Raw genomic sequence first — 17307 nt, 5'->3', positions numbered from 1 at the left:
AAGTATTTGGAAGTATTGGTACTGCACAAATTTTATTTTCTAAAAACATGTGGCGCTATTTTGCAATTATTATCGAGTGTTGTATCATATAAGCTTCAAAAAAAAATTGTCTGGTAAAAATTATTAATTAGATTTTCGGAAAAAAATCTGACAGGCAGCATCAACGATGAATATTATTTAGTATTACATGTATATTCGTGTACGCACCACTTGCTCTCGCATGCACGTATTTAATCAACCACTCGGTATCGTAATTCGACGTATCATGCAAAAAAAAAAAAAAAAAAAATTAAAATAACATTTTTACTCGGCACTAATGTAAAGAGAAATTCAATTTACTCTTGGCATTCGACGAAATCGAAAAAAAAATTATTCTTTCTGTGCACGAAGAGATATCTGTCAACTGAGCCAAGAGTCGGTATTATGAACGGAAAAAAAAAACAAAAAAAAGAAAAAAACGATTTCAGTCGTCACTTATACTATTACAAACTAAATATTTGTACACATTCGGGACAACAAGTCGAGAGTAGCTGGGACATACTTAGTAAGTACAGCGACGTGGGTAGTAGACTTTTTCAGCCACTGTAATAACACAGAAAAATCAAGATAACGTGGTGTGGGTACTGGGTCGAAGATAATTCGACACGATGCCTAAATTATTTATGACAAGAAAAATACACGTACCATCTGCGTGGATGAGCGTATGGTTCGACCCTTTTTTTTTAGCCCCTACCCCCCTCGACGCGCTCACAGTCTCATGAAAAACAAAAGAAATAAAACATAAGAAAGAACCAAATCGTCTGAGAGAAAACGTCTACTTATTATTGTAGTCGTATTACAGAGTCACGATGCTCACTCCCCATACATCCACGAAAAAATCATACGAGTTATACCGCTCTACTTTTTTCTACACTTTAACCTTTTCCAACAAAAGAAAATTTTTTTTGATTCATCCTATACAAGTAAAAGTAGAAACGAAATTTGATTAATTTTTCAAGAAGCATTTTACGGATTCTTATCTATTGTACAGAGAGTGTACGAGAGAAGCTTGAACTATTCTCGCCGGCTCGAAATAACAGAAGCCTTGCAGGAATGTGTGTTTGCGCAAAGTATACAAAAAAAAAGTCTTATGGCTCCCTGAATTTTTTTTTGTTCATCACACACTAGTGTAGGGAATTACGCCAACGTCAACTAGGAAGAAAAGTCAGAGTCTAGTTATTTTTTAGATTCCATATTCATAAGAGAGCAAAAGACTCTGTATCGCATTGCTTTGTCCTCCATGTATATATATTTTTATGGAAATCGTCTATTGTCAGGGGGGATTTGAGGAATGACGTTTGCAAAAAGCGTCCACGCTCCTATATACAGGTCACAAAAAATAAATTGCGAGGCTCAGTCGCGTTTCTTATCTTTCATTGTATTAGTTTGTTTAGATTTGGCCGAGTCACACTCGGCTTTCGATATAAAAGCCGGCTTTCGGTTTATACAAAAAAAAAATGTTTCAAATTTTGCCGTCAAAATAAACGAGATGGACGATCAGTTCAATTTTGTAATGATTTTTCCAAATCGATGTCCACAAATAAATTTTGACGCAGGTAATAAAAATAATATTGGTTTTTCCAAGTGTAAATACGAGTGCACCTCATGATCTTCCGAGTCTTGGAAAGTTTACAGATGTCATATAAAGTGCTTTCTCCCGAATGGGTATATACATTTTATCGGCCTCTGCACTCGTGAGTGTATTACAAATTCGCGCATTAAATCAAAGTTCGACGAGTGAAAGCCGCACACGGTGACAAATGTATCTAGTTGGGCTTTTTCAGGGCGTGAAAAAGATTTTTATTTCACTTTATTTTCCGACACGGTCTCGCGCGTCCCTTTGAGTATTCATATAGAAACGCTGATTCCCTCGTTGAATTCGTTGTACCTATATATGCTTGCGCGTAGAAATTGACAGTGTATATATAAAGTCGATCTCCCGAGCAATGCAAAAAAAGGGGGGATGAGCCGGTGACGAGAAAAAAAAAAAAAAAAAAAAATTTCAAGGTGTACGTAAGCGAGGGAGAAATTCTTTTACGATATAGATATATTACGCACTAATTTTTGTAGTTGTAGATATGGTACTTAAGCATCATACATGCCTAGCTGACCATGTTGAAACGTGTCTAACACTTCCCGGCTGTTTCTATACTGGTGCGGATGTATACACGTAAACGTACGTGCTTTTTGCCACGCAGCCGGACAGTCGGAAAGTAAAGTACCTATGAGACATAGCTAGTCGTCCATCGTAAACTTTCTCTGCTGTTTATGCATACACACACACATACACGTGCATTATATATCCGGTGCTTTTTCATTTTCACTGGACGTGCAGCGTACACGTGGTATATATACTTACCCACTGTCTTGCAAGCGCGTGGCTTTTATTTTGAAAAATTGAAACCTCATCACTCGATACCAAAAGGATTGAATTATGTACACGCTGATGGTAATCGTCTCGTGTACGCGCGCATTGTCCATTACTCAATTGGATCTTTGTGGGTGAAAAGAAATGTTTTTTTTTTTTTTTTCGTTCCATTTGCTATATACGTCGGATGGGTTTTTGTCAAATGATGATTATTGGACACGTGCTTTTTTTTTTGTTTTACTTGCCTTACACGCAAACAAAAAATTGACCGGAATACAAAGCGATAACGAGATCGATGTATACGCGTGGCACTTGTCGACAACCAAGGTTACACATACGTCAACCCTTGCGATCGTCGTTCGTCATCCCGATACTCTCGAAATCTTTAACGCGATCCAAGTATTTTTCTCTCCTCTCAGGTTTTCGGGTTTTTGAATAAAACAGATACAAACTTATTGCGACAGAGCTTTTTTTTTCATTGATTCCGGAGAGGGAAATTAACTAATTATTTTTGCACGAGCTTTTCTATCAAATGTTTCAATACTTTGATACAAACGCTGACATGAGACTGAGTCGTAGATCCAGTAACCCATCCAAACCGATATAAATATATAATTCCTCCATTCTATGATTTTTCGTAGACTTCAGCTTGTACAATGAGCGACGCGCATGCAAGCTCTCACGTGCGCGATCAAAGTTGTGTGCGAGGTGTTTGACGGAACGGCACATTTTTAATAACACATCACCTGGCTAGCTGTCGTCGTCTCGTGCATGTCGGAGAGCCTCGGTCATCGCAAACGGAATATCAAACAGCGCGTCCAAGCATACATATAGTATATATATGTACAAATAAGCGCTGATGCATCCATCGGGGGGGGAAAAAAAAAGATGAGTCTCCGAACAACAACTATAAACGCTTGCGTGTGTTTGAACCTATATATCTGTACGTCACATCGGTTGTACGGTTTAAAAATATACATCTTACCTCCTCGGGGAACAATCTTTGGTTTTCTATTTCCAGTCTGATTTTGGAGACGCAGCGGATGATGTGTGGTTTTCGGGGGACAACCTGATGATACTTTTGCGACTTTTTTTTTTAATCCTCAAGACTTGTAGTGTTAAATGCCACTTTTATTCGCACACCTCATTGTTATCATCGAAAACTTGAGCAGTGATGGTGATTTTTTTTTTTTTTTTTTTTTTACACAAGTACAACCCTTCACTTGAGCGAGAGATGGAGATGGAAAGCGAGTACCTATATGTACACATCACCAACTATCCCTGTACATTGCAAAACAATCACCGGTTTACAACTTTATATTGCCGTGCAATTAACTGTTTGAATTTTCGTTTCTTTCTTTAACTCTTCACTTTTTCTGGGGGGAAAAAAACTTGCATGCCTCGTGCACAATAAGATTTCTTCATTTGTCCCGCCCTCAACTTTCAAAAAACTCAACTTGCATGACATAGAAGGAAGCATGTTTGTACCGCGTACCGCGAATCAAGACCGCCCACCTTAACAGCCGCTACCTACTGTGTACTTACTTTGAAAAAAAAAAAAAAGAGGTCAAACCGACGGAGAGATCCCAAATTCAGCCACTCGTACATCGTTGGTGCACACGTATAAATACGAATATGGAAGAAGCCATCATCTTCGGTTACGGTCACTCGTTCGCGCTACTTTTACCCACTTTTTTTCTCTTCTCCTCCCACACATATATGTACTTATACCCGCCGAGTACTCGTATACCTTTCATTCAAAGAGATGGCAAATTACTAATCATTACAAAAATACGAACAATCCTCGAAGTGTCGTGGATGTTTGTAGTTCGTGTACACACACACAGCGGAAAGGAGACGACGGAGATTCTCTCGGCTCGCTACATCCCACCAACAAAGAGGGCATGCAACAACAGGGGCCTTATCGCGAATCTCGGCGCGTGAGCTTACACACGTAATTACACACACACACACACACTCGGCGATATTATCACGAGGAAGAGAGAGAGAGAGAGAGAGAAAAAAAAAGCCGGCACGTAGATAAGCCAAGGCGAAGAGGGTGGGACGAAGGAGAAAGATGCTTGTAACATTGCGCTCATGCGGCTCGGATTGTTGCAAGGGGGCATCTTTTCCTCTTGCATATATATATATAACCACCTACTAGTAAATGTATCTTTTTTCGCGGCTCTGGCTGCTGCAACCGCGATATCCGTCTCTAATCACCTCCTTCGCCTTCGCTTTATAGTATATTACATACATATATATATATGCAGCTGATCGCGTATGCGAGGAAGTGACGAGCTTGTACGTATAGTTGTGGAGGAAATTATTTGTGCTTGTATTGCATTATGCATGTCGGAGAATAAAGAGGCTTATTGCAGCTATATGGTGAAAGAGACCCGCGGAAATGACGCCTTTCTGCAGCTGTTTATTGGATAACATCTCTCTCTCTCCCTCCGGAAAAACTTCTCTGAACGTTGGACGAAAGTACACTTGCTGTCATATTTATCATAGAATTTCGTCATCGCACGTGTACGTTATTTTTTTTCTTTTTTTTTTCTTTTTTTTTTTTTTCTTTTTTTTTCTTTTTTTTTTTTTTTTTTTTTTTTTACGCCTAATCAGTATAGTGTTTTATAGATTAATTCGTTATTTTTGGTTAATCATTTATCGAAAATTAGTCGACAGATATAGAGCCAACGACGTTTAAATGTATACTGCGTTCGCGTAAAGCGTGGCTATAAAAAATAAATATAACTATTTTTTTTCGTCATCCAAGCTTATATTTGTACATCACGAACTCGTACTTGTTTATTTTTCGGAGAATCCAAAGTGTAATGATACCAAATGCAATATTCACGTGCATTTCACGATGGAAAGTTAAAAAAACAGTACACGTTTGCGTATACAATGCAATGAAAGTTCATTTCAACGCGATTTACGCGACGGCAATTAGACAACGACTGTGTGGCTTTTGACGGCTAATGAGAGATATAAATATGTATTTTTACATACGAGAACATGTTTCCTTCACGTTTTTTTTTAGACTCTGACAGAAGCTATTGTTTTTTTTATTGCATCGTGTTAATTTCTGATTAGTATTGTCGTGGGTATATAATAATTATGTACACGTTCGTTAGGAGGTTGTTTAAATTTGTTAAAACTAACAATCATTTTTGACTCTGATATTTGTACACGTTGTTTTGCTGATAAACAAAGTACAAAGTCAAAAATGCATTACGAAAGTAAATTTAACAAAGTACTTTTTTCTGTAAAAAAAAAAAAAAAAAGTAACTGTAGTTTATAAACAAGCGTAAAAAATAAAAAAAAATGATAGTATGACAACTTAACCATCGGAAACCGAAAGAAAACGCTTTGTCTAGAAGGAACAGCAAAATTTGCCGAGAACAAAGTGTTTTACAGGTATCTTGTAGAGTGACATTACCCGAGACGCATAAGTGCAAAATCCGAAAACATTACCTCAAATTTTTCGTATTTGGACCATATAGTTATAAAATTAAGATAACATTTTTTTTTAAATCAAAACTTGCTCAGAAAGTTAGTACAGACGCGGACAAACAATTTTATCTTGCTAATATTATGTTTGAGCAATGAAGTTTGTGGAATAAATACAATTTACTTGTACGAGAGCATTATTTCTTTAAAAAAAAGTTTACAATGGCATATTTTTGAATGACAACAGATGACCGGGGTCCGAAGACCCACAGCTTGGTCCTTTCCTTTTCTTTGTTTATTCGTAATTCGCTCTTTGACAGGCGATGGGTAACTTTTTGTACATAGTATACAAGGCGACCAACGGCTACCCTATATATAGCACCGAGTAAATTGTTAATCAATCTCACTCCAGTTGTTGTTTTTATCCCCCCCCCCTCTCTCTGCCTTTTGTACTCGCGCTTTTATAGTTTCCTTCTCAACTGCTTTCTTTATACGATCGTTACTTTTAAGTGTCACCGTTATCGCTATGACTGTTACTTCACCGATCGGTTAGTTTTTGCTTTGTTCCTAATGATACGTGAGTCTTGGTACAGCATGTTTAGCACAACCTTTTTTTTTTTTTTATTTCCTATTAAAAACACGAGATTCCTTTTGCTGTACTATAGTGGCTTGCTCGGTAATCCTTAAAAATTTTCGTGGATTATCACAGATCGCTTTTTTTTTCACTTTCTTTTTATCAAGGGACTATACGCAACGGCGTGATCCGATTCCACAACCCGGTCACCTCGTTCGCTCACCACCGGTTGCATGGACGCGCACATCGTTCATGCCCATAATAGCGATTGCCAGCATCACATCGGAGCACTTTGACCCACGCCGAGAAGTAAGATTTTTAAAGTGTTATTGGTTTCGTCAAAAATTTGCACGTACCACCTGGTGATTGACGATCAATGTTTTTGATTAATTGTCATCAAGGGATCGTTGGCAGTTAATCAGCGGATGATCACATGCCAGCTTTATATAGGCAATGTCTACGCTGCTTAACCGTGTGCAACGTTACAGAGGACGAAAAGAGCGAAACTTTTCTTTTCCTACCCTATTATACCTTTACTCGCTCTCTCGCTGATGGAAGAAAATTCGCGAACGCTCTCGTGCAGTGTGTCTGCTCGTTGCACGTCGTTCCAGTTGGACGTTAGTATATATAGGCCTTTTTAAATAGACGACGGTAATGCATCGTGCAAAAGAAAACAAAAAGCACACTGTAAAAAATGTATGGTCAAACTGCTGTCACCATTGTAACAATGGGTTGCATTCGACGATCGGCTGGGACCGGCACACCGGACAATTAGATTTTGAAGTCCGGAGTGGTTGATAGGTATGTGTATGGATAACGATTGTAGAGAGTAGAGTTTGTAGAGTCGACCTCTTAGAGTGACTTTAAGCTTGTTCTGGAAAAAAAAAAAAAAAAAAAAACTTTTCCAGCAGTAGGTATAAAGTATTGAGGCTTACACTTACATCTTCAACGTATAAACGCGAGCGCGCAGCAGAGAGAGAGCACCAGGACCATCAGCATCTGAGGGCATCATCCGAGTTGGAGTCGATCGCCGATCGTCTGATCCACGGATTTTGTCATGCAGGCGCAGAGTAAGTAGTATATAGCGTACGTGAAAGCAAAAAGAGCGCAGATCGGGGGGGATGTCGTACTTAGTCGAGTTAGTGTGTGCTGCACTTTCAAACCACAAGTTATGTATAGCTTTTTTCAGTCTTTTTTCAGAACAATGAAAAGGTAAGTAAAGTATACCTAAGTATAGTCCTGATGTGGGTATCGTTGGTGAATCAAACCTCTGCAGGATCATTTTTGCTCTGCTGATCTGTTCCTGATCTTCCGAGAGGTGTGTGTGTGTGTGCGCGCGTGCCGCATGGTTTATATAAATACAGATATATGAGTAAACGTGTAAATATACGACCACTACGCTGTGCGCAAGGCGCTCAAGCGTGCTGAGTTGCTGTCGTTGCTGACTGTTGCGGGGGTGCGGAGGAGGAGGAGGAGAGAAGAACACCCAGAGCAAGCCCGTCGACGGTCTGCACGTCTGCAGTAAGTAAGCAGTAGTCTGCTCGTCGAGGTTGTGTCTTATGCCCTCTCCGCGCAAAAGACACGGGCATCGGACAGCGAGTCATATATATAATATATACTTACACTTTATACATTATTCTGCTGTGCTCCTTGGGTGCTGTCTGCATGTATATACATTACGTACAAGCATCGGGTTCGCGTCGTTCATCGTCTTCCATAACACTACAACACTGTCCACACTCAAGATTATTACTTGCACACGACGTTCACCACTATTCGATTATCCTCTCTTCCGTCCGTACACTCGTGTGTGATTAGTGATTATAATTAATTCCCGATCTTCTTCCCTTCGTAACAAATATGATGATACCAGTACTGCTGAGAGTCGTTGACACATAAAAAAACAACAAGAAGGATCCAGCATATATTATCCAAAAGGGGACAAAAGCGTGTTGTGCACCTTTAAGTATACCCTTCCTACACCTATATTGGATTGACCTACGATGCTACTGCACCAGTGACTGAGTTGTGTGTGGGGTTCTGTTATTTTTGCTATAGCTATATAAGTACATCTCTTTATTGAAGAGAGACAAGCGGAAACTGATTTGTGGGGACTGAGGAGTGTGTTAAGTACCTCGAGGTACCTATAACACTGGTTTATACGCGACTTTTCGACTTGCTGCTGTTGGCCAGGCTGCCTCGCCTTTCTGGAAAATATCAATTCTCGCTACTGAGTTGTAAGAACAACGAACAACAACGACGACGACGTATCTGCTCTTTCTGTGTCTGTGTTTCTATTTTACGTCGGTTTGTGTGTGTTCGTGTGCATCGATACATTGTGGTCCAGAGGATGACGTTCGTATGTGCAGAGTGCCAAGTGCTACTGAGCTCTGTGTGATAGGTATCTGCAATAGTGAGTGATCAGGGATTGAAATAGAGTTGCACTAGTGTCAGGAGTCAATCTGGTTTTTTTTTTTTTTTTTTTTTTTATTTAAAAAAAAAGAAGTTCAAGAGTATTGGTGCAAGTGACTTTCTATATGCTGTTGGTTGGACTTTCATCGGGTGGCAATGATAAACTACTGCTGTTGCTCCTCCCACTGCAAAGCACTGGTCGACAAAATTTTGGCTGGAGTATAGTGTAAGTCTTGAAATGACACAGAACAGATACACCTTAGTCTGCCACACTGATGCTATTTTAGTCTGCTTTGCAGTTCATACTTGTTCAAAAGTAGATTCTGCTTGATGTTTTGCATGCAAAATAGATAAAAATGGATAAAGTAGTCGTTAAATATGCATAGGGGGTACCTACTTAAATATACATTTGTTTTACTTGTTAGTGCTATGCTCTATTTGTCTTATGGTAAACCAAACTTTCAAATATCGGTTGCATTAAGTTAGTCACTAGAGACATAACAACATATGGTTTTTGTTTCCTGTTGTGTACGTGCTTTTTACAAAACTGTATGTTTTATGTTTCCTATATTAATATTTTAAATAAATTATAAACTTGGACACTATATACTCACAGCTTGGCTAGTCTTTGAACTTGCTTTTGAATCGAAAATAAGAATCCGTTTGCATTTTTTGATAAAGAGTGCACCAAAGTTACTTTGAATGGTGCAGCAAAACATATTTATTTACCCATTTATTTAAAAAAATAATAGATTTTTCATGTTGGCCTAGTAGATTCACTTATTTTAAATTTGTGTCACACAGATTTATAGTTAAAGTTGTAAAACTTACAAGGTACACAAACTTATCACACAAGTTATTTCAATAATCATCTATTCTTGGTTTATACTTGAGTGCTTTACTTTATTTTATAACTTTTTAATGCAATGTTTTACTTTTACATGTTATTTTACAACTTTGTATTTTTCACCCAATTTATATAATATATAAGCAATGAAGCTCCAAAATGTCATGTATATGTGTAGGTAAGAAAAATTGTCTTTAATATGCTGAATTTTGGTTAAATGAACGCTTAATCTCCTGGATGCAATAAAACTGTTTCATATTTAACAGCTGTTTCCTCCTTTATGCTTGTCCTTGCTTATATTTCATAATTAAGTGTCTGTTATCTTTAAATCTTTCTTTTTCCTCCCAAGATGTAAACAAATTTTCTGTCACTATCAGTACATCTTAAGGCATGTTTCAAGTTTCACATAATATTCTTTACATAATTTTATACAATTGAATATCGTAACACAAAAAATAATAGCTGTATAAAGTTCTTGATGAGTTTTTACGATTACTTTCAAAGGAAAATCTCTACCTTTGTATATTTACAGTTTTGTTATCTTTAGCCTGGTATCTATTTCCTTGAAACTTGTAATATATCACTTCTTGCACATGCCGTGAAAATGATTGCAAAAGTGTCGTGCAGTGCTAATGGAAAAAAAAAAAAAAAAAAAAATTTCCCAAAATTTCAGGCCATCTTCCTGGTACAGATGTACACTCGCATAAAAAGGTGACTCCCCAGGCAGCAGCAGGAGAGGCCTCATCGTGACATCGGCTGCGGTGGGCAGACAATGAAATAGGCCCTCCCAACCCTTCCATCCTCCCCCAAGCTGCTGCGACTAGGGGATGCCTAGTCTACACTCGCTCGTCCTTCGACGAGCCGCTCCCATGGACATGGGCACCGCTGCTAGTTCCGTAACGACCTCCAGCAAGACCAGCAGCCAAAACAACAAAAACAACAACAACAACAACAACAACACCAGCAACAGCAACGACGCGACGAGCAACCATCACAAGAGAACTGACAAGATGAGCAGTAGCAGCAGTAAATTGAGCGGCATAAGGCTACCCCTGCTGCGCAAGGAGTCCAGCGCGATCAACCTGTCGCTGGCCGAGCGCTCCTTGAACAAGCACAGCGGCGAGGCGCCCCTCCTCAGGCCCGAGAGCAGTGCCAGCCTGGAGGCCAGTCGAGGTGGCAGCTGGATGAGCCTGCACCCCTCGGCCCTGAGGAAGTGCGAGACCGCCGTGGGACTGAGTACCCTGGCGCTCGAGGCTGGCCGGCCGATCAACCGCAGCAGGGTGTGCTCGCGGTGCTCGAGTCTTTTATCACTGGCGTCGAGCTCGCGGTACAGTTTGGCAGCTGGAAACTTCGTCCCGGCGGCTCAGACCACCTCGCAGACCCACCTCGGGCGTTTTCTCTGCAAGCTCTGCCTATCGGACGTACCTGTGGCTCAGATGTTTACTATTGAAGGCTGTGGATGCTCCTACTGTAAGGATGTACGTACAACGCCCACAGGCTGAGCTCGAGATTTGGTTGATGAACGTTTTCATCGGTCTATGCAAGTCTTTTTTTTTTTTTTTTTTTTTTTTTTTTTTTTTTTTTTCATTTATTTGTCAACTTTGTTGATCCATCGGTATACCGCATGAGACCGGGATGTCAATATTTACGTACAAGCTTGTCTTATACACCGTGAAACGAGACACTCGTTTTAAAAAAGCCTCAAGATTTGGTTTCGCGGGTTCGCAGGTAGCGACGTTTCGAAAAGAAAACTACTGATTGAGCATCGTATTTTTGTTTTCCAGTGTATGCGCGCTTACATGGAGTTCGAAATAGAAGTAGGAGCTTACGACATTAGCTGTCCGGACGCGAAGTGTGATCAAGACGGTATGCTTTCGTTGCAAGAAATCGGCACTCTAGTGAGTCCAGAACTCGTCGAAAAACATCACAAGTTTCGTCTCAACAGAGGTAAGATTTTATACCGTGTTCATTTTATTCCCCCCTTACATTTCGATTAACAAAAATACTCTCCCTGGCCTCGCGAAATTAATTTACCTACTTTTTACTTGACCAATATACTGAATTGCCGTAAAACCTTAATAGAAACTTTTTTTTTTTTTTTTTTCAAGAGTAAAGTGCTGCGTTTATTGTTTTCCATAAAAAAACACAACTCTACTTGTGCATCTTGACAACGATAAAATCCACATGTCGAATTATTAATACATAATATAGTTGATCCTTAATGGGCTATTTATTAAATCGTAATTGCTGGTATCTACAGTTTAATGAGCGTCTTGTAGGATTCGTAAAAGCACTTCCCTTAATATTTTAAGACGTAGTGAAAAAAAAAAAAAAAAACAATACCAAATGTACCTACCGACTTGACAATACTCATACAGTATTTAATAAAAAAACATACCTTAATCTATGTAAGTGAATAATTATAAATCTATCAATTTTAACGGGAAAAACGCACACTACGATGATATTCGGAACATATAATCTAACATGACTTTTTAAAGTACTCTTTTAATTATTCCATTACGCGCAATTTAGACGTCACACACGAGCGCGCTCATTATTATTTGACTCATTTGAATGTGAAAAGTCGACGACAATAGCTCGAATATACCAATAACAAAATTCGTTTATCGTCAATCAAATCACGCTCAATTCTAGTCCATGAATACTCTCTAAATCTGTTAAAGTGAAAAATTACTTTAAAAGATTTAGAGCCAACACATTAATTAGTTCAGTTACCAGGAAGTTTCAAATGAAAACTCCAGATATTACGCGTAGGCAATGTTTTAATTGAAACAAATTCATTTAAACAAGTAACATACAATAGAAACTTGCAGAATTATGTTTTTTTTTTTTTTTTACATTTCCAATAGAAAAATCGACTCTTAAGGATTATTTTTATAAAAAGCACAACTGTTTATTAGTTAATGAGTATTTGTGACTATCAAACGAGAGTGGAAACTTATGGTTTAAATACATTTGTTTTTATTTAATAAGAAAATTTTGGAATAATTATTTTATAATTAGAAATAATATGAATATCTTCTAAGATCCGCGAAATAACTCATGTCGTTTTATCAGCTCTCATGTACTATTTTTTTTCGAGAGTAATTTCAAGTGAATTTTTCGAATCAATGAAAATGTTTAATATTTAATGTCTTTAACATACTATTCAAGAGATAAGTTGAAATTAGATTTTAAAGGATCAGTGATAAAAGAATATTTTCAGAATGATAAATACTTCCATATACTTAATGTGTTTATTCCGTTTTTTAATGTTGGACAATAATTTTTCCTAGGAACGATTAATTATCAATTTTCGTCACTACAATTTTGAAAATATCTTCAAAGTACCTTGTATAAGATGTCTGTTTTCGGAATATTATTATTCGTTTTTAAATACTTCTGTGAATATTTCAAAAGCATTTTGATAAAGTGCCTCGGCTTTGTGTTGTTCGTGTGATATGTATTAACCGGAAAATTATAGAAGAAGATTACTCTTTTTGTTGTTAATATTTTTTTAACGATTCTAAGAAATCCTTATGATTCATAACATAAAGAAAAAACTATAATTTTAAAATTATTAAATGGTGCAAGGGTTGCATAAAATTTTTTTTTTTTTTTAACCAATTGTAAAACTGTATTTAAGCCCAGCCCAGAAAAGTATCATTGAATTAAACATCATCAAATAATCATTTTGTAAGTAAGTCAGTGAGTATAGTTAAGAGCAATAAATGTTGGGGAAAAATTTATCCGAGTTGTGAAAAATCACCAATATTCGAGGTATTTTTCAATTCACGTCATTGTATCGATCATTCGCTCTTTTACACTCCAAAAACTCTTCTCAAGACATAAACATTGGAAATAAAGTTTTTTCAAGAGCCTACAAATAAAAAAATGTTGTCTGAACAATTCGGCCATAATTTACATTAAAAAAAAATCCCAACACAATTAACTCCATAAAATCAGTGATGAAGTTGGGTCTGCGTCTAATCGACGGTAAAGTCAGTATGTATAAGGGTAGTGACCGGTATACCGGCGAAAATCTAAAATCCTCAGGTACACATACACCTATATCGTCCGAGTAGTCAAAAAAACCACTTGCCCTCGTGTAATCACCCTTATCTCAGCTTTCCAGTTGACCTGGCAGATCCCATTTTTTGCGAATAGCTTGCCGAGACGCCCCTACACGTAATTATGCACGAGATTTTTTATTTTATTTTACCTTATCGTCTCTTTTCTTTGAGCTCATTTTTTATACTTTACCGTCATGCACCCAATAAACATATTATCAAAGTCAGTATGTACCAAAGGACCAATGTCCCTGTATAATTCTGTCGAAACGTAAGTAAAATCATAATACACCCTTCCATTTGAATCGAAACATCGCTCCCGATTTTCGACTGATGGTCCATCCCCTCTTACAAGATATCTCTAGGTATATACACTTTGTGATAATTTGACCCCTACAATTAACACGGCATACCATCGCGTTGCATGGTAAACATGTATTCTACAAAACAATAAATAATAATCATGATTTTGCAGACGTTTCGATGGACAAGGAGCGTGCCTGGTGTCCACGGGCCGGCTGCGAGACGATATGCTCATTGAACAGCGCCGGTGACGGCTCGAGCGGGAGTCCAGGCCCTGTGCACTGTCCCAACTGCTCGACGGACTTTTGCTCGTTGTGCCGCGAGCCCTGGCATCGGGGACCCTGTCCGGAGCTACCGCTGGGCATACCCTTCGACAGCGATCGCATCAAGTGCTGCCCGATGTGCTCCGTGCCGATCGAGAAGGACGAGGGCTGCGCTCAGATGATGTGCAAGAGGTGCAAGCACGTCTTTTGTTGGTACTGCTTGGCCTCGTTGGACGTGAGTATTTTTCATCTCGCTTCAATGGAATCATCGATACAATCATTGGTCACGTTTTTCTTTCATTTATTTATGATAGAACTGGCATGCGTAAAGTTTAATTTGTAATATGACAGCTCGTCATTGTGCGTATGTAGTTGCGTTTTATTGCACCGCGAAACAATCTTACACTAATATGCTCTTTGGACACGTAAGCAGGAAAACCTTGAAGCTGTGAACGTGAAATTTGCAAATTACTCCATTAAAAAAAAATGACGAATCTTTACTTAACCGTATGATAACAATTAATGAGTTGATGTTAACAAGATTTTGCAACAATTTGTCAACAGGACGATTTTCTGCTGCGGCACTACGACAAGGGTCCGTGCAAAAACAAGCTGGGCCACTCGCGCGCCTCGGTGATTTGGCACCGGACGCAGGTGATCGGTATCTTCGCAGGCTTTGGCTTGTTGTTGCTGGTCGCCTCACCGCTTCTCTTATTAGCGGCGCCCTGCATAGTCTGCTGCAAATGCCGGGTCTGCGGTTCGTCGCGCCTCGAGCAGGACGAGACGACCGCCGTGGTAGCTGCCGCCTCTGCTGCATCGTCAGGTGCAGGTGCAACGCAAACGGGAGCTCCGGCGTCAAGCCAAGAAGACACTGGCACGTAAAATTCGCAGCTCTGCGACAAAGAGTGTCCCTATTTATCTTTTAGATGGGCCCCGGCAATCAATGTGGGTTTATTTTTTCGTTTCTCGTAAAGACGAGCGACAGACCGCAACGTCGACTGGTAGCTCTTGCTCTTTTTTTTTTATATACATATATAAATATTTATGTCGTTGATCTCAAATCGGAGATCTAGATTCGATCTCTAATCGAAGGGGTTGTACAATTTATAGGGTCAAAAATATAAAGTTATATAAATATAATACATATATGTCGGAGGTTAGTGCAGTGAACGATAATCGACGACGATAATGAATTTAACGATCACTGTCGTGTTGTACATGTATATATTTATTATTTTGCGTATCGTAAGTAATCGTCGATTAATCGGTGTACATTTTTTAAGGGAAAAAGTATAACGTTGAGTAATTTGAAGGGTGAAAAATATTAATTTATAAGATGCTGAAAAAAAGTGACTATCCGTTAGCGTTTCATACACTGTGATTATTTTTAATTAATAATAATGTTTATGTTAAGTTTTTCTTTTTTTTCTAACATAATATAAATTCTGATTAGTTACACAATGTTTTCAACAAAGCACACGGACAAACGTATTTTGTTTTAAAATGATTCCCGATGCAAATAACGGTTAAAGCGATGGAAAAAAAAACCAACACGAACGACGCGCTGAAAGAGCTGCGTGTGTCAGATAATAAAAATTTGGATGGCTTCCTTTTTTCCCAAGAGGTGCTTACTATTTGCTTCAAAAGAGAAAGAATAAAAAAATTCAAGAGTGTCCTCGCTAGTTTTTAAGTAACATGAGACTAGCTAAGCGAGAGATCAAGTCAACTCTCAGATGTGTACTGGGTACTACTTATTATTGCTTTTCTTGTTTGCTGATAAAATTAGAATGCCGTTTCACGCGTTGCGTAACTATGAGTATAACTGCGATGTTAATTGGTTTTTGAAATCATCATAATGTTGAAAAAACGAAGAAACAAAATGTATACATTCCTTGAAATTAAATCCATCGAGATTTCGAGATTTCAAATAATGGTTGTAAAATATAGTGGAGGCGTGAGGACGATGTTTATAATGAAAACTTTGAATTTTTCATTTGACGGCGCAGTTTCTACTGAGAAATCTTGACGGTATTCCATAACACAAAAATGTTGAAGTTTTTTCCATGATGTGCGCCCAGGATCAATAAATGCGTTTTAAAATATTTATTTACATGACGAAATGGGGATGTAGAAATGCATTTTTATAATTGTGCATGATATTGACGATACAGACCTTAAAAAAAATAGTATTAATTATCGATGTATTTTGATGAGAATGAATGTAATTAACGGTCAAAACTGATTAGTGATAAATATTGTGTATGTTATTTTAGCTCAGAGATAGTAAGCTGTGACGTTATGATTTATTATGAATTTTACGTTAAACATAATTTCATTTCTCTTAAGTCATCTGTTATTGTTTACCATAATATATGTATTATGTAATATGTATATTAATAAACAATTACATTACGGCTTTTAGCCTTGCTCCATCCTTGTTGCTCGGCCGAAGCCCGTGCAATGATCGGCGAATAGGTAGATAATTATCTGGCACTCAGCGGTCTTACAGTTGAAAAAAAGCGTAAATTAAAAAGACGTAAAGAATAATTTACAGCAAAAATGTATGATTATCAGTTAAAGCAGCATCACCGTTGTAGCATTGACGCGCTTGTGGGAGCTGGCCAGACGATAATTCTGTACAGTCTCTAAAACCTGCAAATGATTTTGATTTAAATAAATTTTTCATCTATCGCCAAACAATTTATTTTGTTGTTTTATTTTTTTTAAATTCTCACCCTATTAACATTGAAAGAGGCTAGCATAATTTGGCGGATGTGTTTGCTTCACCCTTCGAGAAGTTATTGGGTTATTGGAATTTTTAGATTTTTTAGAAACCAACTTCACAGAAGGTGGAGTGAAGTCCACTTTTACCCATAATTTTTTATCGTTCGTAGAATTGATATAGCATATTTAAAAAAATAAAAACAATTACATAAAATACACATACGTATTTGTTCAAAGTTACCAAAGCAGAT

General features: G+C 38.0%; 1 protein-coding gene across 1 annotated transcript; it reads left to right on the top strand.

The window, feature by feature from the left end:
• The first annotated feature begins 7739 nt into the window (after positions 1-7739).
• LOC106642951 (E3 ubiquitin-protein ligase RNF144A) lies at positions 7740-17021 on the top strand. Its single transcript, XM_014357888.3, has 5 exons — positions 7740-9072; positions 10367-11171; positions 11478-11640; positions 14242-14567; positions 14897-17021. The coding sequence occupies exons 2-5, from the start codon at positions 10521-10523 to the stop codon at positions 15212-15214; spliced, it is 1458 nt and encodes a 485-aa protein (XP_014213374.2). The 5' UTR covers positions 7740-9072; positions 10367-10520; the 3' UTR covers positions 15215-17021.
• Positions 17022-17307: the final 286 nt, after the last annotated feature.

Source organism: Copidosoma floridanum, unplaced genomic scaffold (assembly GCF_036245765.1).
Source record: "Copidosoma floridanum isolate Cflo_tuat_1 unplaced genomic scaffold, Cflo_Japanese_pri ptg000001l, whole genome shotgun sequence".
Taxonomy (NCBI): domain Eukaryota; kingdom Metazoa; phylum Arthropoda; class Insecta; order Hymenoptera; family Encyrtidae; genus Copidosoma; species Copidosoma floridanum.
The sequence above is the reverse complement of the archived record's forward strand: the minus strand, read 5'-3'. Positions and strand labels throughout refer to the sequence as shown.